This window comes from Clupea harengus, chromosome 22 (assembly GCF_900700415.2).
Source record: "Clupea harengus chromosome 22, Ch_v2.0.2, whole genome shotgun sequence".
NCBI lineage: Eukaryota > Metazoa > Chordata > Actinopteri > Clupeiformes > Clupeidae > Clupea > Clupea harengus.
This window is the reverse complement of record NC_045173.1, coordinates 16,213,736-16,241,235: the sequence shown is the minus strand read 5'-3', so window position 1 is coordinate 16,241,235 and position 27,500 is coordinate 16,213,736. Positions and strand designations below refer to the sequence as shown.

Genomic DNA, 27,500 nt, shown 5'->3' with positions numbered 1-27,500 from the left:
AAGAGTGGAATGGAATTGGGTCCCTTTCTGAGAGTTGTCGGCGAGCAGCTCTAACACTCCTGCCAAAAGAAGGGTGACTTAGTCTGCTTTCCAGTTGGACACCTGTGGCCCTGTTATGCACCGAACAGAAGATTTGATCAAAGGTTTTGTCAAACAGACTTAATAAACACATTGATACTATAACTCATACAGATTAGTCTTAGAAAGATAGATCTATCAAAGATTGTTTTGTTTTTCGATACGTGACTTATTAGACCTTGTTTAGATTCATGGTCTTAACCTGGGACTGGTCTCTTTGGACCAAGAGAAATCTTTCAATAGAATTTTAGATTGTTTTTATCTGTTTATAACATTAAGGGCTTTTGGGTTTGGAGACTTAGGCCCAATGCAGACGAAGTCTAGTTTGCCTGAACCCGGAGAGAACCATCTCCGGATAGCCCTATCGTGCAGACGAACCCACTGTATCCGCACACTGTATCCGCACTCCTTCGAATCGGGGGTCCAAAGTGAGTAAACTCGAAATCTGGTCGCGGGTTGGTGTTCGTATGCAAACCTAATCGGATTGCCCCACGTGATCGCATCACGTGATTGCATGCAACCTCAGGCTGAACCCTTATTAACCCCACTGCTTCACTTCATAACAGCAACAACATAGACTAAATGTATGACGTGGCTCCTTTTCGTGACTTACACTTTTCTACTGTACTTAGTTGTTTGAATTGGGATAGTGTGCTGCTCTACCTACATGTGGATAGTTTTTCGTGGTCTTACTTAGCCAGTTGGACCTAATTTTTGAGACCAGCCAGAACAACGGACACCACCGGCATTATTTAATAACTGAATGGTTTGCCATGGCGCAGCGAGTGAGGCAACCTGTCGTAGCAGCTTACATTTTTTTTTTAGAATCTTCCCATTACCTTGCTGCTATCACACGTGAATTTCCCTAACGGGATTAATACAAGTGTATCTATCTATCTATCTAAATCGATATTGTTAGGAAAGGAATGACATTAACAAGCCACACTTTAATCTATCACTGTTTAATCTATTTACATCAGACAATTTTACAAAACCGGGTTTTAAAAGTGTCAGCATTAGCCTATATGAGCAAATCTGACGTGAAAAGATTTGTATTATAGACGGAAGTTTCAAAACAGTCTGTAATAAAGATGAAAGTTACGTTAGCTTTAGTCCTGTCAGACAACGATAGCGATAGCTACTAGCTAGCGTTAACATTACTTCAGAGGTACAGTATGTGAAGGAAAAAGCCCTCAACAATAGCCTACATTTGTTGTTAGTAATAAAACCATGACATTGGAAGCAAATAAAGAGTAAACCAGGGAATATCTAGGATCCACACCACTTGCATTGTGGTCTCTCGTGCTCAAGCTCGGCATCTCCATAAAGCACAGGCATTTAAACAACTCAGACATGTCATGTTGCACATTGCTTTGTTGCACTGTTCTAAACTCTTTATTATCAATAACAAATATAATTATTTTCTCTTAACCTAAAGTCTGCTCTGACCACTGATTTTATAAACCACCATAGTGTGTTACTGTGCAGATTAAATATAGGCTATGCGGCTAGGCTAAACCACTGCTAGTTGGAGCTCGACTACTGTCATATGTCACTGTATTAGCATGTGTCGGCAGAGATAACGTGTTGACCAGAGAATCCGTATTGAAACCGGAAGTGGGTGATTTACTCCGTTTGATTGGCTAATAAGAGGACCTTTACTTTTTCGTTGAGAAATTATGTTGATCGCCTGATATTCAAACGATCGGTTTTCTTTAAATTATTATTATTTTTGTGAAGTTATATGGCTTATGTGAATAAAGCTATCTACACGACTTTTTATATGTCTACATTGACTCGGTTAGTTGTTCATGTGGTACACGAATGTTGCAGAGTATTGTAGGTCTTAACTGAAGCTCTCGACCATTGTTAGGTTGCTGCTAACACTTAGACCAACAATCCATTGGAACACATAGTAGCTAGCTAGCCTCGCTGCTAATAAGTATAACGTTAGCATGCTGATATGAATTGACCCATTATAGTCAGGTGGCTTAATGCTCAAACCCATCGATTGTGTGTGTTTGTGATGTGTAACATATATCCTTTATCAGTCATTCAAGTTATTAACGTTTATTTACCGCTAGCGATTACACAGACACAAGTGTAATTCAATCGCTAATAATGTTAACGTGACACAACATTAAAAGTCAGGCATCGACATGGTTCCTAAAGAATAAATCAAATGTCCTTGTCCATTTCTGTTCAGGACATGTGACAAGTTTTATCCAACCAGAGACCGGAGTAAAGTGACGACGTCCGGTTTCAATACGGATCCTTTAGGAAATACGTTATCTCTGCCGACAGCATGCTCCTGTCTTCTTCTCCGTTTTCTTCAGTTGTCTGTAGCACCGTTAAAGCTCCACCAACAGGCGTGGGGGATGTACTACAGCGGATTCAATCGGATTCGCTGGGTTCATGTGCACGCGATTTGAAAAGTGGATATGTGTGAAAAATGAATCCGGGTTCAGGCAAACTAGACTTCGTCTGCATGAGGCCTTATTCATCTCCTTGGATTCTGGAGCTGTCTGTATGGTAGACTGGGTGGGGGGCTGAGCACTCCTATAAAAGCTGAGAGGGATATTAGGCAGGGCTGTCCCCTCTCAGGTCTGTTCATGTCAGTGGAACCCTTGTTGTGTTAACTAAGAAGGGAGGCTGGGGGGATTTAAGGCTAGTTTTTCAGAGAAACTTGTAAAACTCTCAGCATATGCTGCTGATGTTACCGTAATTGTATGGGACAATAATTGTGTGCTTTTTCTTTACTTTGACGGCTTTTGAAAAATCTTTGTCAGCAAAAGTAAATTGGAGCAAGAGTGAGGCCTTATGCTGAGGGCATGAGGTTTTTGCCCAACAACTCCCTGGTAATTTAAATTGGAACTCGGAAGGGTTGAAATTTGTAGGTATGTTTTTAGGCACTGACACTTACAAAATGACAACCTGGAAGGGTTTAATAGATAAGATATGTGCTGGGCTGTCTAAATGGAAATGGTTGCTACTTCCGTTGTCGTATAGGGGGAGAGTTTTGATTCTGAATAACCTCATTGCCTCTGCTTTGTGGCATCGGATGTCCATTTTGGAACCACAAGGAGCTGTTGAATTAAATCCAACCAAAAATTCTAGTCGGGCCAGTTCTGGTTGAGAACAGCTGTTCTACACCTACCTATTCAGGAGGGGGTCCACGGCCTTACAGACATCAAAAGTAGGAATGCAGAGTTTCGACTGCAGGCTACTCAAAGGCTGATGTCAGCTGGGCACAGACCGCCTGTGTTCCCTTGAGAAGGGCAGCTGGATAGGCAACTGTTTTTAACGGACCTAAGCTCAGTAGAGCTTGTTGTTCTGTCCCCCTTTTACCAGTCAGTGCTATGGGCCTGGACTGTTTTAATTACCCAAGGAAGAGACATTATACCTAGTATGTGGGTGGGAGACGAGCCACTTTTTTAGAATCCAGCTTTGCCAGTTGTGGCTCTACAGCCCCCCTCTTTAAGAGCTTGTCGTCCAGGCAGGTATTACAAAGCTACAGCATCTAGTAGCGGCAGGGCCTCGGCACACTGCGGAGTAAGTTGTGAGCCTCACTGGGATTCCTCCGATCCGCATTATCCAAAAAATGATTACGGAAATCCAAAATGTGGTCCCAGATGAGGCAAACACTGGCTTCTGTCCCCGATGGACTTTACAGAAGACTTGAACCTTTTCCCTGACCTTCAGATGAGACCTGTTGTAGGAGAGTAGCAAGAGGGGCAATGTATGCTCCTCAGTTTTGGAACTTCCAGGCTCTCTCCGGTGTGAAGTTGTTGAGGTGGTATGAGTTTTTTGGATCAGGTTCTTCTCCTTAAGGCAGTTAGTGGTCTCTGTACAAGCACCCAATTCAAAAGAGAATGTGTGATCTCCAGTGGAGTATTGACTGGAGAAACACTAACACACTTGCTTGTGCGATGATGAATGCTGACAGGGTTGTTCAGCCTTGGTGTGGGACTAGGGGACAACTTCTCTTTACTTTTTACTAGGGCTGTCAATCGATTAAAAACAATTAACTAATTAATCGCACATTTTGAAATTAATTAATCGCGATTAATCGCGATTAAAATTATAATTTTTTTTCTTAAGACTAAATCTTATAAATAAACAAGTAATCACTTCAGACAGCGTGTATTTTAGACACTGTTGTTTAATTGTATTTTTTTTAACACAATGGTGCCCCTCGACGGTAAATCGTAAGAATTTCCCCTGAGGCAATTCGAATCACCTCAATCAGCCCAGAGTCCTCAACTATGTTGATGGGCCGACAGTCACTGTCATCCTAAATGGTAACCTTTTCACGGACTGGTCTAGTTATTTTCCTAGAGAAGTCGTGGATTATGGGTTGGCGATCATCTAACCTGGGACTGCTTTCTTTCGGGTGCTTTGCATCAAGGTGATAGCTAAATTCAGCTTGACAAATGCTACATACAACTTTAGTTTTGTCGATTGTTCCGTCATTTTGGCTCTTAAACAGAGACTTTCCGCCCAACAATCCCTCAGCTCTCTCCATCTTCAACTACCGCAGTGGTTCTCAAACCTTTTCTGTCATTCCCCACTTTGAACAAGGGGGGCTATTCAAGCCCCACCTGTCCCTCATCGCTCTCATAAAATGGTAGGCCAAGCCCCCTACTTCCGGGCTATATTGCCCGAGGGGACACAGGTTCAAGTCTGGCCTGATGTAATTTCCCAATGCTCTCCCCACCTCTTCTCCGCCTCGCGTCCTGTCATAATTCCATGTCCTATCCAAATAAAGGCATTAAAAAAAAAATTAAAAAAAAAAAAATTAGAATATTTTTTTTTTTTTTTAAGTTGCGTTAATTGCGTTAAAATATTTTATCGCGTTAATCGCGGCCGCAATAATCGCATAGATTAACGCGTTAACGCTGACAGCCCTACTTTTTACTTTTGGTCCTAAATATTCAGTTGCAAGGGGGCAGCTCTGTTCCTCTGAATTTTCATTTTGGCCAAGCTAAGATGGCGGTGTGGCTATCACAGAGAAACAAGATGGAAGGGTCAGGCAAAACAGAGCCAGTGTCGCTCTTAAAAGTGTCTTTGTCCACAATTGATAAGAATTGGATTTAGTTATTATAAAATTCTCGATAACTTGGAGTCTTTCACAAAAGAGTGGGGGATTGAAGAATGTGTGTGTGTAAATGACGAGGGCGTGTTACAGCTAAACGTCTGAGTACATTCATTGATTGATACTGAGCGATGATTGTCTAACTTGTCTATCTTGTTTTCTGTGGGGGTATTTGTCATTTTCGTTTCTTTTCAGTTTCGTTTCTTTTGATTTTACCATTTGTGGGTTTCCTTTGTACTGGTAATTAAAGAAACTTAAAAGACTCACTTTTCTCTCTCTCTACCCTTTCTTTCTCTACCTCTACCTGCTTTGTCACCCATTCACTCTCTTTTCTCTCTCTCTCTCTCTCACACTACATTCCTGCTCTTGTTCCAACTATCCATATCTCTTTTTCCCTCCCTCTCCTCTTCTGCCCTCCTGCTCTATCCATTAATGTCCTGCATCCCTTTTTGTCTTTCTCTCTTGTGTGTTTGTGTTTAGGGCTACTGACCCCACCCCCATTGCTGAAATAAAAACTGCAGCACAACACACTAGGCATCATTTCAGGAACAGGACAGGGCTGCCCTTCGCTTTGCTGCCAAAGTCTATGAGTTGTGCCATGTGCCAGCCCCATGAGACACACTCCCTCCCACCCACTGACACACACACACACACACACACACACACACACACACACACACACACACACAGTCACAGGCTGTTCAAATGTCTTTGACAGGCACCATCCACCACTGCCAGCAAATAACATATTCAAAACGCTCCAAAGCGTTAGAGAAATGCACTGTGATAATGGTGCTCAACTGGGTGTGTTAAATGTACGTGTGTATATGTGTGTGTGTGTGTGTGTGTGTGTGTGTGTGTGTGTGTGTGTGTGTGTGTGTGTGTGTGTGTGTGTGTGTGTGTGTGTGTGTGTGTGTGTGTATGTGTGTGTGTGTGTGTGCTCCTTTGGCTATTTTGAAATTCACCAACCGGGTAAAGAGATGTGGCAGCACACACACATTACACACACACACACACACATTTCTTTTTCTAGGTGACTGCTTCTCATGCATGCTGCTGGGAACCTCAGTGAATTCCCCCACTGACACACTTGCTTGAGCTCAGACTGTGGCTGCTGGTGGCTGTGACTGCTTGTGGCTGGGGCTCTAGGTTGGGTGGAGGTGAGGGGCAAGTGAGGTGACAGGAGAGGGTGGCAGGTGCCCCCTGTGACACACACCACTGCCCTCCCTCTACCTCTTTCCCTGACCCTACTTCACCCAGCCAGACAGGGAAAAAAGGACAAGGAAGGAAGGAAGGAGGGAGGGAAGGAGGGAAGGAAGGGAGGAAGGAAAGAGGGGCTGCGTTAAGGCCTGGCTGAATGACTCATCCGCATCTGGGTGAATAGGCACAATGTTCACACACTGGCGCTTACAGTCACAGCTACTCTGCAGGTCGCCCGGAGACCGCGCTACAGCGATGTGTGTCGCACCACTCCCCCGACACCTGTTCAAATGCCACGACCACCGACGCTGCCAAAACTGTTCCCAAGCCACCCTTGCGGCTGCCTGCGAGCAATTATAAACTACACTTCCCCATTCATAAGCATGAAGTGCCCCATAAATGTTTACCGACGACGGTAAACTGTAACCTCCTACACACACCAATTGGCACTGGGCTAAGATACAATAATGGCGTGTGTGTGTGTGTGTGTTTTCCACTTGCATGGCCTGCTGCAACACGAAGCACTGTCACAAGACGTAAGCTGTGCGCATCTGGTCAATGTTCTATTGATAGCGACAAATATCACCCCCACCCCACCCCCCTGCTAAGACATAACATGGGGACCTCACGATGGGCTTTAGTGGGGGATTAAGACAGCAGACTGGCAAGCGGAGTGGCAGAGACTAACTGGCACCGCGGTGCAAAAGGCTGGACAGTTCAGCATACTCCTCTTTATTAAATCATAATCATCTCGGTAATAAGGAGCGGCAAACATGGCGTTACCCCCATTGATCTTCGGCAGCGCGGACCAGGCGGCCCTCGCCGGGGACGGAGGAAGGAGATTAAACATTCATAAGAGCATTAAGACATAAGAGCATTAGGTATATGCACACACATATACATCTCTCTCCAGCTTTAGCTTGTGCTTTGTCACAAACATACACACACACACACACACACACAGAACTACGAAAAACACACACACATACAGGGTCTATAGGAAAACATCTTAGCCATGTATGTCAGCAGTAAGGTAATGTGTGTAGAGAGAGCAGCAGGAGATGTTGGAAATTCCTGGTGTTTTACAAACATAGTAGATAACAGCTCTACACACACACACACACACACACACACACACACACACACACACACACACACACACACACTCTCTCTCTCCGACACACACTCACACTCACACATACAGACGCACACACCTGCTAAACAGGCATATTGGCGCTAATGAGTTACAGCGCATCCATCTGTAAGCCTGGATGTTGACCTGAGGCACTGCAGGCATCCAGCCTCTCTTTGTTTCTCTTACACCCTTCAACGTAACAAGGCTCTTTTAATAAGCCCCGCCGCCGCAGCAGCAGGACCAATCCAGCCCAGCAGTAGCCTCCATAACAAAAACCCCATCCTGCAGAGCTGCAGTCAACATGGGCTAGGTTTGTGGGTCTGGAACCTCAACCACTGCAGGGATTTCCTTTAAATCTCTGAAAGGGCAGGAAGTGAAGTTAGCAAGACGTTACCCACTGAGCCAGACTGCCTTGCTTTTTTTATCCCACACCGGCGTAGGAGCGCCCAAGGCTAACACTAAGGATTCTCCTCACTAGTCATTTACCTTACATATTAGCTTGCCTGTATAGCGCTAGCCTTCAGCACAGCTGGATACTAATACATGCACAGCGGCTTCGAGAGTCAGATAAGCTTCATTATCATGTTCCCCTATTTAAAAGTGTGGCCATCAGATGCAAAGCTGGAAGAGATATAGCATTTTTCAGTGTTACCGTTACAAATCTTTCATTCACACTTCTGCAATATTTATTTTAAACATTAACATGCATCATGTCATTTTTTGCAAGCTTATGTTTGGTCAGAAAAAGACTGTCTTGCAGCCTGTTCCTCCTATTCAAATCAAATGTAAATCTGTTTCCAATGAAAAAAAGAAGCAGGAAAAAAACTGCATTTGTACAAAAAAACAACCATTGGGGCTAGGTTTATACAGCAAACTTTAACATGATCATCATCTTGAGACCTTCTGAATCAGGGCGGAAAACACTGCTGCACAGGAAGTGGAGGAAGGGAGGGAGGGAGGGAAATGAAGGGGGCTCCTCTGCTTGTTTTTGTTCCTCCTCTGCAGTTGATTGTCTGATGAAAAGCCTCGTTACAGGCGCCCACCGCCACCGAAACACCGTGGCACAGCGCGGGGGAATCAGTGTCTGATTATGAAGCTGATTGAAACATTCTTCTCTGGGGCCTGCAGAGCCCCTTTTCCCCCGGGACCCCCAAATTGACAGAGATTGACAGCAGAATGACGGCCTAATCGGAGTAATGCGGTTAAAATGAGCGGAGTGATGGGAATTTAATCAACGCTGTTCTCTGGGAGCAGTTTGTCTGTTTGCAATCGCTAAGTGAGGGCTTAGCCGCTGGCTTCTGCACTCCTGAAGGGTCACCTCCTATGGGAGATGTTTCATGTCGTCCTGGGTGTGTGTGTGTGTGTGTGTGTGGGTGTGTGTGTGTTTGTGTTCATTTGTTTGGGTTGTGTTTTTTTGTCTCGGGAGAGCAAATTGATTAATGTATGTCAGAGACTGATTAGTAAAAGCCAGTCTTTCAATTGTATGGTGTAAAAAAATCAATGGCAGTTAAAAAGGTGATGACATTCAAAAGACCCTAATGAATTCTCTGACCTAGGGTTGGGGTTAATGGGTTTTGAACTGACGGTTCAGACAGTCGGGCCAATTCACGAAGCAAGATCTCAAGAGTCGTATGGTGCTGAGTCAAATCTGAGAACCCCCCCCCCCCCCCCCCCCCCCCCAACGCCCCAAAATATATATGGAATATTTAAAATCTGGAATATGGATTTATTCAGTGCAGTTGTGAGAATATCCAAAGAAGCCTGCTCTGAAAATACCCCCTAAGATGAACCCCAGTCACAGAGCTTTCACTAATTTATTTGACCCGGAACAGCAACACTTCAACCCTTGCACCTACTTCTGAGAAATAGTACTGACTGACTTAAGCATATTAATATCAGCCTATTAATCTACTGACTCAGTTGAAATACAGGAATTGAAATAAATCTAAATTGGACGGCTAATGAGTTTTTCCTTACCCGTCCGATGAGCACAGGTTCCGGACCGGTGTACTCCTCGATCACGAAGAACTGGTTCCAGATCCAGCTCCGCCTGCTACGAGAACGCTTCCCGCCCCCTTCATTGTGGCCTCTCCCATCGCCGCCAGCATTATCATCATCATTGTTGTCGTCGTTGTCATCGTTGTCCTCCTCCACCTCCTCGAACATCAGCCCGTGCCCCGTCCTGCCTGCCCAGGAGTCTGCGGCCATAGCCCCACCGCCACCGCCATCCATCTTCCCCGCGGCCCACTCAGTCTCCGGGCGCAGCTTGAGGATGTGGCTGCTGTTGGGCCGCTGCGCCCCCCCCCACACGGGGTCCTGGGTCACGCTGGACTCCAGCACCGGTGGCTGAATGCTCTCCTCCAGCGCCTCATCTCTGCTCGAGTGCTCCTTCTCTTCCTTCTCCACTGCCGCGGACCCTCTCTCTCTCTTTCCCCCGCTGCTCACGGTCCTCACTCCCCAGGGGTCCAGGGTGTAGACAGACGGAGACACGGCATCAGTGTGCGGGGCTGAGTTTGGCATCCCACTGCGGAGTGTCACCTGGGCGTCACCATAGCTGAACGTCAGACCCCGTTCGGTGTTCAGGACTTCCGCCTGAGGGGTCGACGCCGGGTGCATGCCGAGGCGCTTGCCGCTGCCGCCACCGATGCTCCAGGTTTCCGTGACGAGCTGACCTTTCGGTGAGGTTTGATCGCTCAGCCGGCCGACAAGAGAGTCCGAGGAGAACTCGCTGACTGGCTTCCAGAGGCTGCGCGTGCCCAGATCGGCGTTGAGGTTCACATGTGAAGTCTCGCTCACATGCGGCTCCTCCGTTTGATTGTCTGAGCCGCCATAGAGATCTGAGGCAATGGCCCGATCCTGCCGCTTCACCTTAGAGGACACAGACAGGCTGTGATCTACATCAATCAGATCTCTCTTCCTGCTGCGAGTGGCTTTGCCCTGGAAATTCAATCCCACCACGCTCTGCAGCTGGGAGTTCACAATCCGCACCAAGTTCTCCTTGGAAATCAGTTTCAGGAGGCCATAGCTGCCTGTCAGGTTCACTTTCCTGGGCGAGTCCAATGAGAGGCCCTTGGGATTTTGTCCTGGGTGGACAGCAGACCCCACTCTGGCAGCAGAGCTGGCCAGGGACTTGGCTCTGGTTCTGTTTGGGTGGAGGCCAAAGTCTATCTTGTGGTGAATGGGCAGGCCTTTATCAGTTCTCCGAGGTTTAAGGATACCGTCGGCGCTCCTGGTGCCGTTCCTGATCTTCCTCGGTTCCAGAGCTGCCTCGTTGCTGCCTGCCAGTCCGTGCCCAGCAGAGTCCAATCCGTCCAGTTTGAGCGCCTCCAGTTTAGTCCTGAAACTCTGGCCATCTTCCCGCTTTGTCAGCAGGGGGCGAGCCCCATGGTTCTGCGAGAGCTTCTTCACGACAGCAAGCTCACTGCGCTCAGCCTGGTCGCGGGCAAGCAATTCCTTGCGATTCTTCATCGCCATGCCGATTTTCTCTGGGCTTCCTTCCCATTGGTCAGCTAACACCTTCCCCTCGGGTCTAAACGAATGCTGTGCACCCAGTCCTCTCCTCCTGACCACCTTGGCAGCGGACCATGCCCCGCCAAACTCCTCCCACAGGAAAAGGGAGACCAATAAGAGCAGCTTCCTGCTGATCATACTTCCTGGTTTGAGGGTCCGAAGTTCTAGTGTGAGTGAGGAAACCCTCGGATTCCACTTGTCTTCATTCTCTCTTTCCCCCCTTCCCTCTTGTTTTTCCCTCCTCTGTGTGCACCCCTTTCTTATGCCTCCATTCTCTGCCCTTCGAACAGAGCTGGAGGGCAGGTGTCAGTCACTCTTCCCTTCCTCCCTCTTTATTTAATATCCTCCTCGATCTCTCCAAGCTGTTCCGTCGTTTTTTTTTTCTTCTCCTCTCGTGCAGAATGTCTCATTCAGTTTCCCATGGAGGGTTGAACACCCTGAGAGGAAAGATAAAGATAATTAAGTTAAAACTTTAATCATTGCTGCATGTTAATTAAAAGTGGAGCACCACAGCAAGGTAACAGAACACACAAGACACACTGAGAGTCAGATCCATGGGGCAAAATCACTGTACGGGAACACAAAATCCTGGGAAAAGTCACTATACGGGGAACACAATTATGATTATTACTGGAGCCTCTTGCCTTTTTTCCCTTATTTTTCCTTTTCCTTAAAATAATCTATTACATTGTGACAAACACTATGGGGTGTATATCTTGTAAGCCTTGAGACCCTTATTATTATAGTATTGTTTCCTGTCACCACAGAGCTAACACAGCGTAATGAGTCATGTGCAACACAGCTCTCTGTGCTTTAACACTAGCTCACCATATTGCCTCCATCATGCGTGTGTGGTCTGTGCGAGCGCTGGGTGGCTGTGCTGTGTCTGTCTACTGTGCTGTTGTGACAATGCTGCTGCGTGTGCAAGATGATCTATTTTGTAAAACACCAGGCTGCACGCAGAGCAGTGATCTCTTTAAGATATAAATGAATAGATATAAACAATAATAAAAGATTTTAAAAGAAATGTATTACATGAATTTTGCAGTGTTTGCTGGTCTGTTTGAATCGAGTGAACTGGGCTACTCTGATTTGGGCTGTTGTGATGATAATAGATCTGCTGCTGCTGCTGCTGCTGCTGCTGATGCGGTTAGCGCCGAAGGGTACATTAAGGCCCGGAGGAGGGAAAGGCGAGCTCCCGTGCGTACAAGTGGTTCCGCTCTGCTCACATTTTTATTAAAAAACATGCTTTAGTGTGTCGTGTGTCGTGTGCGTGGCGTGGTGAGCTGTGCTGTGTGGCCCTGGTGTCGTGTGAAGCGTGGCGCAGTGGCACGGGCCTGCGAGGTGTTGTGTCGTCTACTGTTGGGAGCGACACTGAGGGACGGCAGTGGCACAGGGAGAGCCTGTCAGTGCTGTGCACTGGTGCGTGACAGAGGTCTGAATGTTCCCCATGGAGCTCCCCCTCCCACACACCCCAGCTCTGTGTTTTTTCCTCCTCCTCCCTCTCTAAATTTCTCTATCACTCATTCTCACTCTTACTGTTTCTCTTTCTCTCTCTATTTCTCTCTATCACTCTCTTTCTCTCTCAAACACATTCTTTCTATTTCTATCACATACTCTCTCTCTCTCTAGCTCCCTCCATTCCTATTCTCTGTTGCTCTCATTTCATTTTTTTCGCCCTCACTCTCTAACGCAAAATAAAAGCCCTTCCCTTCCTCTCCTCTCTCCCTTTTGCATTCTCTCCTTCATCACCTCTCCCACACACCAACTGTCTGCCTGTTGTTTTTCTCTCTATGTCTTTCTCTGACTCTCTCTCTCTCTCTCTCTCAGTATTGTTTTAATATGCTGTCTTATCCTCCACTTTCTCTCCTCCTTTCCTCCTTCTGTGTCAGTCAAGGTGTCAGCGTCTTAACTTTCCTCGCCCTTATGTGCCCTGTCTCGCTTCAATCAATCAGGCAATCTCCTTAGACACCCCGGTGACATCGGGATTGACAGAGGTCTTGGATCGGTATTGACGCCAGAGCAAACCTCGGACTCTGCGTTTGTATCAGAGGTCAAGCCGCAATACAGACAGTTGTAAACAACACACGGAACCTGTCAGTGCACTGTTCTCAGAAACTTTCCACTGAGCACACACACACAAACACACACACACACACACACACAAACAAACACACACACACACACACTTAAAAAAACAAAAACCGCTCAACCACAAATGTGTGGCTGATCAAATACAGCTGGACAATTAGCACAGATGAGATCACTAAACACACAAAAGAATAAAGTGCCTGTGTTCAGCATTGCTGCGTGACTCCATTGAAGTCAATTAGCAGAAAAAAAAAACATGAACTAAAGTCAAGAAGAACCCACAAATTGAATTTGCAGTTGCTGTTGTAAACATCCTGTACCAAAGCTGTCAGGATGTGCAGGTTTGGGGGGGTGACTTTCACATGCATCTGGTTCAAAAAGTGGAGGGCTCTCAGGGATTCAACGCATCAACAATGTCACATCTGAGGAGAGCAGCTCTGCATCCGTCAGCTCAGGTTTGTGCGTATGACAGTCCAGGGCATAATGTGACATGATGCGCACACACACACGCACACACACACATATACACACACACACACACACACACACACACACACACACACACACACCCCACAGCTTTAAGAAGCTCCAAGAAGAATCTAAGATTCTGTAAGGGTTAACGCTGAGCGGCTCAGAGCTGTCCTCTGCGGTGTGACCAAGCAGAGCAAATAAGGCGGCTGCTCTGTGTGCATTAGAGGGCTTTCAGAGCAAACACGCTGGAGAATCCCCCCTGCTTTTTTTTTTTAAAGACCTTTCTCGCGGCTTTTCGCACCATCCATCTCCAGAATATACCCTGTGGATAGAGCGAGTCTCTCTCGCTGAACTGATTAATTGGGGCCATAAATATCTTAATTAATTTTTCCCTTCCCTGAGCCCTGAACTCAAATGATCTTGTGGTTCGTTAGTATTAGGGGGAGATCTTCGCCATCGATTGCAGAGCCGCTGTGATGCAGCGAAGGCTGCCACCAACTTAACGAGACAGAACATTTTAATTACAGATCACACTGTCTATCTTTCGCAGCTAACACAAACACACACACACACAAGCACACACACACCTGCTCGCCTGACCGGCACCCCTCAGCGGAATAAATACAAACACACGTTGCTGCAGATGCATACAGATCATGACCTGAATGCCGTGTGTGTGCTCTGAAACACATTTCCTGTTTCATAGAAAACAAGAAACGTCTAAATAAACCTGCTCAGAAAGACCCCTTCCACACAAACAAGGACACACGCATGCGCACCCACGCACACACAAACACACACACACACACACACACAGATCAAAACAACTATTTCTTGTTTTTTCTCTTTTACCTTTCCTACCGGAATGCTTCAGGGACTGACTCTTGGACAAGCAAAGGCAGAAAGAGAAGAAAGCATCCTCTCTCTCTTTCTCTCTTTCTATTACAGCGACTGGAAGAAAGGGGCCCAAATATGCAAGCAGCACAGGAGTACAAAGCAAATAGGTGAGAAGCAAAATCCACCTCGGTGAGACAGCAAGACACTGACGGAGTGATATTCGGCTTACAGAGAGAGCACTCTTCCCCATAACACTTCCAATGCCAAGACTGAAGAGTAGAATCAAATGGGACAACCGGTGTCTGATGTGCAGTCAGCTCAACCAGTCTGCAAATATAATTAAATGGTTATCTTGTATTATTTTCCGTCCACCCCCACTATGTGAAACAGTTTGCAAAATCAAACAAGTCCAACACTTGCATTGACTCTGCCAGCGTTGTGTGGGTCCTTTCAGAAGTGCTGTTTTTTTTAGGACGGCACAAAAACAATAAACAAATAAACAAGCTGAGAAGGCTGGGAAAAATAACAATGAGCGTGAAGTGAAAGAAGGACCATAATCCCGATGAATTCTTCGTTTCGATAAGTGGATACCGAGGATAAGTCCACTTCAGGGTGGTTTTTCCATCTAACGGCTTAAAATAAAAGGATGTTTTAAAAAGCAAGACCAAGATGGAGGGTTTAAATCGTGAAAGGTCTTGACCCAGTCAGAACGAGCCTTGGTGGAGAATAGAAGCCAAAAGAAAATTAAAATAGAAAACAAACACACACACACACAGAATGATGATGCAAGATAAGAGAGGGAGGGGGAAAAATGGGGAAAAGGAAAATCTCTCGACACATGTAGAAATCTCTGATCGCTGTTGCAAACACACCACGGCAAACAATAAATCTGCTCTCTCTCTCTCTGAAAAAAAAACATACGAGGGAGAACACCAAAACATTACTAATCTGATTATTACGAACGCAGTGTATGCGCAGGCCTAGGAGCATGTCCGCCCTGCCCTGGTCTTGACCCATGGAGTGTCAGGTTTATTAGACACTCGTCATCAGTATTCACATCCATTCAAGACACTTTAATAATTCATAAATCAGTCCAACAGACTATGAGATTAGTCTCAGAGGAAAGCAATGATCTCTGTCGCTCAGAGATAAAATAGTTTTTTTGCTGATGCCCCCAAGCGTTTTTGTCAAACGGCGCAGAGATGACGATAATAAACTTGGACAGAGCAAGACGCACCAGTAAATACAATCTGGGTTCGCTTTTCCTTCGGCTCGTGGCCTTCGCCGGCATTTATATAGGAACCTGAATACTCCCACTACAAACACAATGGGCATTTTAAAAGGGAACGATAAATAGAGCTTGTAGTCTAAACTACCACTATGCAAGTCCATTTCTTATATCTTTTCCACTCAGCCTCATGAGGACTGGACTTGTGAAGCTCAGAGGAGACATTTTCACAAATTACACCTGATGCCCATCAAGACTAAAACTCACCTTCTGCCTCGCTACTTTTCCACATCACAAAAAGACATCTTATCCTTTTAGAGTGCACCCTGCTTGGCACAGCCCCACAGAAAGCACACAATGTCGTGTCTTGCTCGGGAGGCTGTCAGGGTTGTGCTTTGAGTGAGCATGATGCGGACGCGTGCATTGCTGAAACGTATCCTACACATTTGGTTTTTTAGGAGCAGAAATGTCCATACATCATTCACATACAGCGAGGATGTACACAAATATGCACACCCCTATGTATACAAACTACCACAACACATATATACACACACAACACATATACAAACACAAAACGCATATACAAACACACATCACATATACACATACACAACACACACACACACAACACATATGCACACACTCAAACACATATACACATACACAACACATACACACACGCAACTACAACACATATACACATCAACGTTATCTTTTCTTCTTGGCGACAACATTGCACCACAAGATTAAACGGTGTTCTGCTCATCAGAGAGAAAGACTTATATGCATGCTTGACTGAGCTTTCTCATGCAGGACCTCTACCTCTCTGCCGCATATATTTCAAGGGCGTTCCTGCAGAGACACAGCTCTGTTCGACAAGGAGAGGATATTTTCAAGGCGAATAAATTCGAAACGCAACCAGGCTGGCCGGCAGAATTTTAATGTGTGTTGGCCTAAAAGCTGGTGAAGAAGAATGAGATGAAGAATAGAGGAAGAGGAAGGAGAGGAGGAGGGCAGAGGAGTGCGGAGCGGCAAGGCACTTTAAGACAGCACACAAGAGACATGATAATAACCTCTAATAGATCCTTTCAATCACCGGAGTCAATTTATAGTTTAACCAAACTCTTTCATTAGAGCACTCAGCCCGACGGCTCTCAACGCATTTCCACTAAAGAGAACCTGCCAGCATGTGCATCCTACCCTCCGCGAGACATGCCAATCGATAGGCTTCCGCCAGCTATTTTGGATGAGTTCGATGTCTCCTCACAAAAGCAAACTGTTGTCTTACAATACCTCCCCCTACCCTCCACCTTTCCACTTTACTGCTCCCACTGCATTTCCACAAGGGCCGGCGTCGGGCAGTAAAGCGGCGAGCTTTAAACGGGCGATCCACTCGCCGCGTTGATGTCAAAAGAGGCTATGGGGCCATGGCGGGCTTTAAAGCGGTGACAGTAAACTTTATTTTCACCCACCGCCATTCTCGCCGGCGTAAAGCTGGAAATCAGTCTTTTTAAGCACTGCCCGCTGACATGTACTCCATCATCATAAAAAGATCCCAGGAGTCCTGCGCCCTGCCCAGTCCACTTGTCCTGGCTGCCTTAGATACCATGACAAGCATAAGCAACACTACAGAAATACCGTGTGGTCAACTGAATGTCCAAGGTTAGCAAATTAATCTGAGATAAAAATCAGACAGATTAGGCTACCTATTTTATTTGTGTGTGTGTGTGTGTGTGTGTGTGTGTGTGTGTGTGTGTGTGTGTGTGTGTGTGTGTGTGTGTGTGTGTGTGTGTGTGTGTGTGTGTGTGTGTGTGTGTGTGTGTGCTGTTATGTCTTCATTTCATGCACTCATTTTAGATATGTTATCTGAGTTCTGTTATCGATACTTTCATTGATACTAGAATAGAAAATCCATCTAATCACGCACCTGACACCTAACGAATGTGACATGAGGCAGTGGTAGTGAGTGAGACAGGAGTGAATGGAGTTAAGTGCAATTTAAAGCTTGAGCAGGCGTTTCCGGCTGAGTACCCCCGCCGTCTGGCAGAGGAAGAGAACCATCGCTGAGAGTTGCAATGGTGGAAGAGAACAACAAAAGTTCAAAGGACGTGTACCGAAAGGCCTCCATGGTTAACAAACACAAACTCAAACTTAGAAACACAGTCTGATATGTGAGTTTCTAGAGTTGTGTGGGCACAGCCTCCTCCTCTCAGTCTGGCTAACAGTCGACCAACCACTCACCCACAGAAGTCCATGGAGAGCAAAGGAGATAAGGATGAAGGGGTCAAGAGCCAAGCTTGGCAGTTCAGTAAAAGCACCCACCACAGGGACAGGAAGCCAGGCAGTTGTTGGTTTGTTGGTGTGGCAGTTGGCAGTTGACATAACAAGCTCTATCCTAGCTCTTCAACCCAATGCAGCCTCAACAGGTCAGGAGGTAACGATGGCGACTACTGAGGGTACTTATCTCATGTTAGTGTACATTGGCTTTGAATGGGACGTTTAACAAATGTGGTGATGTAGCTTATTTTGTGTGTTTTGTAGTGAGAATGAGACATGTGAATGAGACATGAGGTAGTTGTGTACGGTAAACAATAACAATTTGCTGCACTTCTCTCACCTATGCTGAATGCTCGTGGACTCTCGTGGACTCATCCTCCAGGGCTACTTTCAGAATGTAGTTTACTGGTTTCTCCAACATTGCCTAATATTGAATAAGCCTTATTTTCTGCATTTTTATGTGCAATTTATACGATAAATGGGCAAAATGTGTAACATTGTGACAAATGCGGTAAATTGCTAATCATTTTGTGTTGATACTGGAGGGACTGAGCATAGTGTGAAGACACAGGGGCCAGCTTACTGCAACACAGACAGTTTGGAAGTATGTAGGTGTATGAGCAGAGAGGTATGGGGTGGTGTGGTGTGGTAGAGAGGTAGGTGTGGAAACCTAATCAGCCACTGTTTTAATGGCCTTCATGGAGATAGTGGAGGTTTTGCCTCACCGCCATATGCAGCTCCCCATATCTGTTCCCTCTCCCTTGGTGCTCACCTGACTTACTTCACTGTTGACAGTTACTTCCGTAATTAGTTACGCCTATTGCCCTGATCTCCACTTTGTTAGTCGTATTTTTCTACTCTTAAATGGGTCACTTGTTTTATACCAAAAAACACAGGCCTAACTATCACGCAACTGGCAGTTTGGTGCCTTTGTGTTCTGAGGCAGGCTGCAAAACGAACAAGGAAGGAGTCCCAAGAAGCCTGTTTCTTAGCGTGTTGGCAGATAGACAATATCATGGGCGTGCTGAGTTGTCTGGAGGCTTTAGCTGGTGTTGGGTTTGAGGTTGTTTATCAAAAGCTGCTTTCCTGTGGGCTGTGTGGAGTGTGATTGCCGGCGTGTTTTGTTTGCGCCCCATATTAGTTTAACTTTATGTTTCATTTCAGGGGAGGCTCCACAAGATTGTGTTGTGCTTACTTGGCTCCATTTTGCGCTTTGGGGAAACGGTCCAATTTACTGTGGTGCGATTGCAATGAATTTCCAAGCAGTTCTTTCTTTTATTTATTTATATTTTACAGAACCTCATGAGCTGTACTTAGCTTTTTCCAGAGCTCTATCTTGGCATATTATTCCAGCACGTTTTTGAAGGCTTGGTCTTAGTTAGCTTGCTGTGGTGGCATTGCTGTAGTTTTGGTTAGCCACATGTCCCGCAAGGCCATATTTCATGGCTGTTTTCCGTCGGGTCTTGTTTGTCGCGGAGCACGCTAGCGAGAGGGCAGGTTGGCCAGGAGCCAGCCGCATGCTGTAACTCAGCCAAAGACGTCTGACAAGCAGACAGCCACCGATGACGACGGTCGCCCGCCGACTGCTGCTCAAGGTTACCCCGGCGGAGCGGCAAATTAAACCAGCGCGATCTCTCTACGTAGGGGGGGGGGGAGGAAACAGAGGGCGGGGGTCAGAGAAAAGTCCAGAACAGTGGGAACCCTGCAAGGAAGGGAGGGAGGGAGGGAGGGGAGGGGAGGGTGTGTGTGTGGGGGGGGGGGGGGTAAAGGACAGAAGCAGAAGCTGAGGGAGGTTGGGTGGAAACAGAAACGTTCAGAGACACTGTAGGATTCACTGAAGACATGGAGGATCCCCACCTCTGCATGTAAGGAGGACGGAGATGGCATTCCATCTATTCTCTCATTTATTTATTTCAAACAGCCCACAGTCTTTCTCTGGTGTGTGTTTTTTTTATGTCTTTCCTTCATAAAACCGCATCCATTGCCGTGGAGAAGCTTACACTGTAATCCTGCATGACGGATTGAGTCTGCTATGCCGTCCTTTCAACCGCTCCCTTCAGATCCAAACACGACTGCATGTGTGTGATTGTTTGTGGGTGTGTATGTGTGTGTGTGTGTGTGTTTGACAGTGATAGTGTGTATGCGTGTGTGCATGTATGCGTGTGTGTGTGTGTGTGTATGTGTGTGTGTGAGACAGCACGTCAGAAAGGAAAGGGGACATGAGATAAAGAGTAAGCACGCTCCTCATCCTCCTGTTCAGTCGTCACATCCTCTGCATCTGACACATGTTAGTCCTCCCACAGATACCAGCTAATGTGCTGCACCAGAACCAGTCCTCATCAGGGCCCGCTCCACTGTGGGAGAGCACCAGAACCAGTACTAATCAGGGCCCGCTCCACTGTGAGAGAGCAGCAGAACCAGTCCTAATCAGGGCCCGCTCCACTGTGGGAGAGCACCAGAACCAGTCCTAATCAGGGCCCGCTCCACTGTGGGAGAGCAGCAGAAGGAGCCGTGGGCCCGCTGGACTGGGGGGGCCAGCGAGGGCGAGAGCAAGGGCGAGGGTGAGGGTGAGCTCAAGCCCATCCTCAATCCTGTGACCCAAGGATTACATCAGCCCCATCAGCCCCATCAGCAGGGGCTATTAGAATGAGGAGAACACCAGTCCTCTTTAACAGACCACCACACTAAGAGCCCAGATTTTCCACTTGTTTCTCCTCTGTTTATCTATCTATCTAGTCCCTTTATCTCTTCCCTCATTCACTCTTTTTCCTCTCCTCCCCCCTCCCTCACTCCTCCCTCCCGCTCCATCTCTCCCTCTTTCAGGGTATTAGGCATTCAAAGATCTCTCTCTGGCACGCAGTAAAAGTTATCACTCCATCTCTCCCTCCCTCGCTCTATCGCTCTAATCTTCCTTAATCTTCCAGCCCAGAGTGAAGTGAGAATTAGTTTCTCACTGCCGCTCATCAATCTCTCACACCCTAACCCTCCCATCGAGTATCTATCTGTCTATCTGTCTGTCTGTTTGCCTGTTTGTCTGTCTGTCTGTCTGTCTCCGTCTCTGACTCCTTCACTTTCTCCTCCCCTAATCTACCAGCTTTTCCAATTTTCATCCCTCCGTCTTCGCTCAACCTCATTTTCGCTTGAGATTTTTGTCATTTCGCCTTTCTATCTTTGTCAATCTACCCTGTTTCATTGTCCATGACCCTGCCATGACACATCTCTAATTTATTCTTCCTCCAGCTCTATCTCTCTCCTCTTTTTCTCCCTAAACTCCATTCATTCCTGCACATAAGGATAGAGCAAATCAATTGGTATTATGCCAGCATCTGTCACATCTGTGGACGGCGGAGTAGCCCTATCCTATACCATCCTATGACTCATAGGGGGGAAAAGTCACTTTATCACATACTTAAATCCAACAGGGCGAAGCCTGCTGCACCCCAATCCCTAACACCGCCCCCGCACCCCCCACACACAAAAAAGAGGAGCACCGACCAATGCAAAATCAGCCCTGTGCTCCAAAAAAAAATACCTTGTCTCCAGGCTGACGAGGAAAAGAAAAAAATGCAGATCCACACCACTTTCTGTCAGTCCGCAGAGGCTCTCGTGAGGAGGCCTAAAACACAATGTGCTTTTCTCCCGCAGGTCTACGTTTAGTCATTTAGCAGACGCTTTTATCCAAAGTGACTCACAGTGGAGATATAAAACATTTTATTAGTAGCTGTGTGTTCTCTTGGAATTGAACCCATAATCTTGCCTAGTTTTGTTAGCACCTTGCTGTTCAGCCATAGGACCCAGTTGTAATTCTCTCCATTTCCATGTCCATCTTCCATCTCCAAGAGGCTAGGCCCCTTATGGGGTGTTCAGCAGGGCTTCTGTCCGTCTCTCACAGGCAGTTTGTTTTCATTTATTCTGGCTCTCTGCCCACAGGTTACGCGCCTCAGCACTGACACGAGCGCTGACATTTCTTGTTCAAACCGATGTCCAATTTAAATACACAGTGTACACAGGAGCAAACTTCAGAGAGAAAGGCAGAGTGGGGGGAAAATAATGTGAGAGGGGGAGAGAGGGAGGGAGGGAGTGGGATGGAAGGAGAGAGAGCGGGAGGGGTAGATAAGTGGGGTGGGATGGGGAGAGAGATCAAGATGAAAGGAAGGAGAGACACTAATAAAGAGAGTGAGGGACGAAGCGGGAGCGATGGAGATTAGAGGGAGAGGGATAAACAGATAAGGAGAGGCAGCACGTGGCAACGAGCAGAGCGAGTTGGAAAAGATAGATGGATGAGATGAGAAGAGAGATTGGCAGGCAATAAGAGGTAATCCCTCCATTCCCAGTCATTCCTGGGGAAAGAGAAGTCAGAGAACGAGGGACGGGAAGGTTAGAGCTGGGAAAAGAGAGGCTGCGATCATTATGATAATGATAATGTTAGTTCTGCCAACTGCACCCTGGAGTATGTAATTGTGGTTACAAAAGACAGAAAGGGAGAACAAAGTGGTGGGCGCCTCACAGGAGGATACAGGCCTCGCTTGGCCGGGACTGGCTGTGATGTAACGGACCTGCACGATTGCACACCGCAATGATATTTCCATTTCGAGGTTTTACAGCACTCTTGTTTAAAAAGGTCAGTTATTTATGTCACGCCAGTGTAGCAACAAATAAAAACGAGGGTGGAAAAGCACCAAAAGGACCAAGCAGACGCTGTGCACCTTTGCACCTGTGCATTCAATGTCTCACACGGATGATACACTCTGATACACACGGATGTTTCTGGAATCTCATAAGACAAATTCCGATGCTACTGCTGCACCGCAGTAGAAAGAAAGAAAATCGTCAACCATCGTCCTCTAAGCAAGCCGCTTAAATTCTCCAGCTGCCACCGGGGGTCCTGACCCGGGTTGGTATCCCCTCTCTCCTGCTGATAAAGCCTTCTTTGCACAGTGAGCGGCAGAGAAAAGAGTCTGGTGAAAACAGACCCCTATGAGAAAACGAAGGCCGCAAGGACGTCGATAGACACTACCACTGACATTATACCATTACAATTGTGCACAAAAGCCTCGGCAGAACTGAAACCTGGCAAAGAGGGAAATGCAGCCCTATCTCCTCCTGGATGGGGCACCAACCAGTTTTTGTCCACTGCACATTAAACAGTGATCAATATTTTAGCATCCCTGTGTATGAAGTCAGGGGGTGCACCCGACTGCATTGGGTAAGTCAGTCATGTGGTAGACTGTAGCTGCCGTATCCACAATCAAAGCAATTAACCTGAGCTTCTCCTGTGAAATACCCAGCTGTGCAAGGGGGGACGTGTACGGATGCTGCTCACAGACGTCTGCCGGGGTAAGGGCATCTGCAAAGCAAATCAGCGAAGCAATGTAATCACGTATCAAACTGCGCTAATCACTTCACTGTGATTTACCATGGGTACAAAAACAATCTCATATGGCACTGAGAGACAGGCATAGACAGAGAGAGAGAGAGAGAGAAGAAGAAGAAGAAGAAGAAGAAGAAGAAGAAGGGAGGGGGAGTGAAAGAAGGAATGAGAAAGATAATGATGAAGGACAAAAACGGAACAGACTGGAACAGACTGGAACAGCTGCATTTTGGGAGACTGAAGGAGTGAGACAACTGAAAAAAAGAAGAGGGAGAAAACAAGCTAGGAGAAATTGGCAGCTGGAAGGAGGAGAGAGATAGAGGGAAAGAGAGAAACAGAAGATGTAGAGAGAGAGAGAGAACTGTGTGTACACCTCCCAACCGTCCCACACTCTTGTGGAGTTCACAAATTCAATCTCTGCAATCCGTCTGAGTGACTGAAGCTGCTACCCCGCCCACACACTCATCTGCAGTCCAGAGCCTCAGTAATCCTCCCGCTTACACACACACACACACACACACACACACACACACACACACACACACACACACACACACACACACACACACACACACACACACACACACACACACACACACACACACACACACACACACACAACAGAGAGGAGAGGGTTAACCAGAGACAGAGAGGAATAAGGAAGGAGGCATCAGAAGAAAGACGTGTAGGAAAAGAGCGAAAGACAGAAAGCCATAAACCAGCAGAGTAAATTCGGAGAAATGATGAGAGGAAAATAAGACAAGAGAAAGCCTAAACAGAGAATGAAAGAAAAAAAACAGAAACTGAAAGGAGAGATGGTAGCGCACATCAGAAAGCTGTGAAGAAAGAGGCGAGGGGGAAACGAGAGCAGTATGGTGACGGAGGGAGTGGAAGAGAGGGAAAAAACGAGGGAAATAAGGAAGGATTGCGTCTCATCTGAACCCAGTAGTGTTTAGTAGTATCAGTCCTGACAAATTCCTCCTTAATTAAAACTGTAAATCCTCCACACTTTAAAGCCCTTCTTATAATTAACTCTCTGATCTCCCCCCAACCTGAAAAAAACAATTAAAACTTTTGCGATTTTACTTCAAAACCCATTAATTAAAAAATGCAAACGAACAATGGCGTGATATTGAGGCAGACCCCCTCTTTGCTCATTAGTTCTTGGTTAATTGATCCAGACCAGGATGTTTACCAGAGGGACGCCAAAGAATAAAACATGCTCATTTTACCCACTTAATTACAGATTTTTTTTTTGCCACCCGCTTTTTGAAGATTATGGACAAAAGGGTATGTTTTTTTATTCCAGAAATCACACAAATGTGAATGGTGACGAGACAGATTGTGTGTGTGTTTCTCCTGTGTCTTCTGCTCCAGTCCTGGTTCAAGAGGAGAAAGTGACAGTGACAGCCCCGCTGCATGTTCTCATACTGGTGAGTATTTAAAGCAGAGAGAGACTCCAGGAACACTTAACACCACCTCAGCGCGGCTAACCCCTCACCTCCCGAGAGTGGCGCGGGACGAAATGGCCGTGCCCCTCATCGCCAACCCAACACAGACAACGAGTGCTTCATCCATCAAAGCCTGTCCCAATATCCCCCAAAATCCATCATGCCATCCAGGCATGACACAGACACCGTCACTTCTGCAAATACACATCTACAGACTACATCGGCTGCCACCCAGCTTTTTTTCCCGTAGTAGGAGAAAACTTTCCATTTCCTTTTTTTTATTTCACAGGCAGCTTTTCCTCTTTTCTCTCACCTCCCACCTGAAGTCAAGGTGACCCACACAAGAAACACGGGTGGCACAAAAGAGCCGTGACTTTGGCCCTGCCCGCGTGGTAACTGCAGGATAAAACATTAACCGCGGGTCGCTGTAATACGTGACCGACCCTGCCTCCCCCATCCCGTGCACCTCCAGGTTGAGTTTCTGGGGTAAGGGAAATCATGCAGGGCCAAAAGCAGGCAAGGTGTCTCTCCTCTTCTCTGGGCTCTCTGCAGCACTTAAGACTAGACGCATTATCACCTGTGCATTAATATTCCACAACACCACACTGGCACTATGCTATGTTATGCTATGCTGGCCTGTCCCAGGGCCCACTCACATGTATGCATACATGAGTCTACTGCACTCACACCTCTACACAAAGCACAGCAGCATAGGACTTACCTTTCCCTCTTCTACTCTCTCTCTCTCTCTCTCTCTCTCTCTCTCTCTCTTTCTCTCTCTCTCTCTCTTTATACCTCTTTCCCCTTACTATTCTTTTCTTCTCTCATTCTCTCTCTTGCTCTCTCTCTCTCATTCTCTCCACACCTCTCTCATTCTCTCTATCCTTCTCTCTCATTCTCACTACACCTCTCCTCTCTTAGTTCTTTCTGTTCTATTCTTCTCTAATTCTCTTTCTCAGCACTTACCCTATGTCATTATTCTCTGTTCTCTCTCTGCACTTCTCCTTGCACTTGTCCTCTTACTCTCTCTCTCTCCTCTCTCTCTCTCTCCTCTCTCTCACTCTCTCTGTACACCCGTCTTTCCTCCTTTTATTTACTCTCTCTCAGTCTCTACCTCTCACCTCATTTCACCTCTTCACTCTCTTTCTCTGTCTCTGTTTCCCCCTCACATTCCCTTTCCCTCTCCCTCTCCCTCTCCCTCTCCCTCTCTCTCTCTCTCTTCTCCTCTCCCCCCGCCCTCTGGCCGGTGCGTAAGGTTGTTGTTTTAATGTAATGAAGGAGGGCTGATGATTACAGATGTTTTCTTCTCATGGCTCGCGGATAAATACGCTTCGGTCTGAAATGGTGCAGAGAAGCCAAGTCGATGCACAATTAAGCACCGGCTCAGTTCCCCAACAGCAACACTTGCTTTGAGGATGTCCGGAGACATGCATACATTTGGTTAATGCCAAATGAATAATCTGCTTTTCACACACACCCCACCCCACCCCACCCCACCCCCCAAAAAAGAACAGAAAAAAATGTATTGCTTTCACTAAACCCTGTAAATTATATTCACCTATTTGGAAAGCCATTCTGTTCGAACAAAGGAGGAGTTGGTTCCCAGTACACAGGTGTATTTGGGTGAGCTGTTTAAAAGTCATTAGGTGGGTCTCGATACGTATCCCGTGAATGTTACCACATAACACAGTAATGACATCTATCTGCTGTGTTCTGTTTTACAGCCGTTCAGTATTTGCATATCCCCTGCCTAAATTGCTCATCAAGAGCTATGCATTTTCCTGTCTCGCTCTCACTAAAATAAACACAAACAGCAGCAGTCTGTGTCACCTCCCACCCCTCGTTTCCTCTGTTTCTCTCCCTCTCTCTTGCGCCCATTTCTGTCTAATCTGTTTGTACAATGCTGGACTAATTATAAACGCCCTATTTGTCTGTGTCCCTGTCTCACTCCTGTCACCACTACTACTACAACCACCACCACCCTCCCCCCAAACGCTCCCCTACAACAGGCCATTACCCCCCCCCCACACAAACACACACACTCTCTACCTCTCTTTTTTTCCTCTCTCGCTCACTCTCTCTCACACTCCCCCCCCATCCACTCCCCTGTCACTGTCTCACTCTCCTTCTTCCCCACTCCTCTTCTCTGTCTCTCTCAAACACACACATACAAGCACACACTCACACACACACGCTGGCTTTCGCACTTGTCTGATCTCTCAGCCTAGCCACATCAGGGCCATGCGCTTGGGGCACTTTTCTTTCAATTACGGCCGCACGTGCAATATGAGTGTGTTGTTGTTTTTGTCGCTATCTTCGGCGCTAATAATAGAGCACCTCCGTCTTGTGTGAGTGCAGCCCGTCATGAGCGCCGGTCATCAATGCTGCCGTCCCTCGTCCTCATGTCACCAATCAGGCTGCCTTATTACTTCCGGCCAAGAGGGGGAACAGCACGCAGATGGAGGGAGAGGATGGAGAGGAGAACAGACAGCTCGGAGAGACAGCGGGGAGAGATGGATGGACAGCCTGGGGAGAGGAGAGGACATTGAGGAAGAGGGGGAGAAGAGAGAGGGAGGGAAGGCAGTGAGGTGAGGTGGTGGTGGTGGCGGTGGGAGGGGATGTGTCTGAGGGAGGGAGAGGCGGAGGGAAGGAGATAGTCGTGGGGAGGCGTGTTAGTGTGTTTGCGAGTGTGCCGGTGTGTGAAAGACAGTGAGTAGGACAAGTAGGCCTCTTAATGAGGGTGTGTGTCTGTG

General features: G+C 46.8%; 1 protein-coding gene across 2 annotated transcripts in view; it reads right to left on the bottom strand.

Moving 5' to 3' along the window:
• LOC105906907 overlaps positions 1 to 27,500 on the bottom strand; it is a 91,930-nt gene that overhangs the window by 42,738 nt on the left and 21,692 nt on the right. For both annotated transcript variants that reach the window (XM_031559673.2, XM_031559674.2), the window contains one exon: positions 9,486 to 11,455. In XM_031559673.2, coding sequence (XP_031415533.1) covers positions 9,486 to 11,156 — 1,671 coding nt within the window. In that variant the 5' untranslated portion in view covers positions 11,157 to 11,455. The remainder of the gene's footprint in view (positions 1 to 9,485; positions 11,456 to 27,500) is intronic.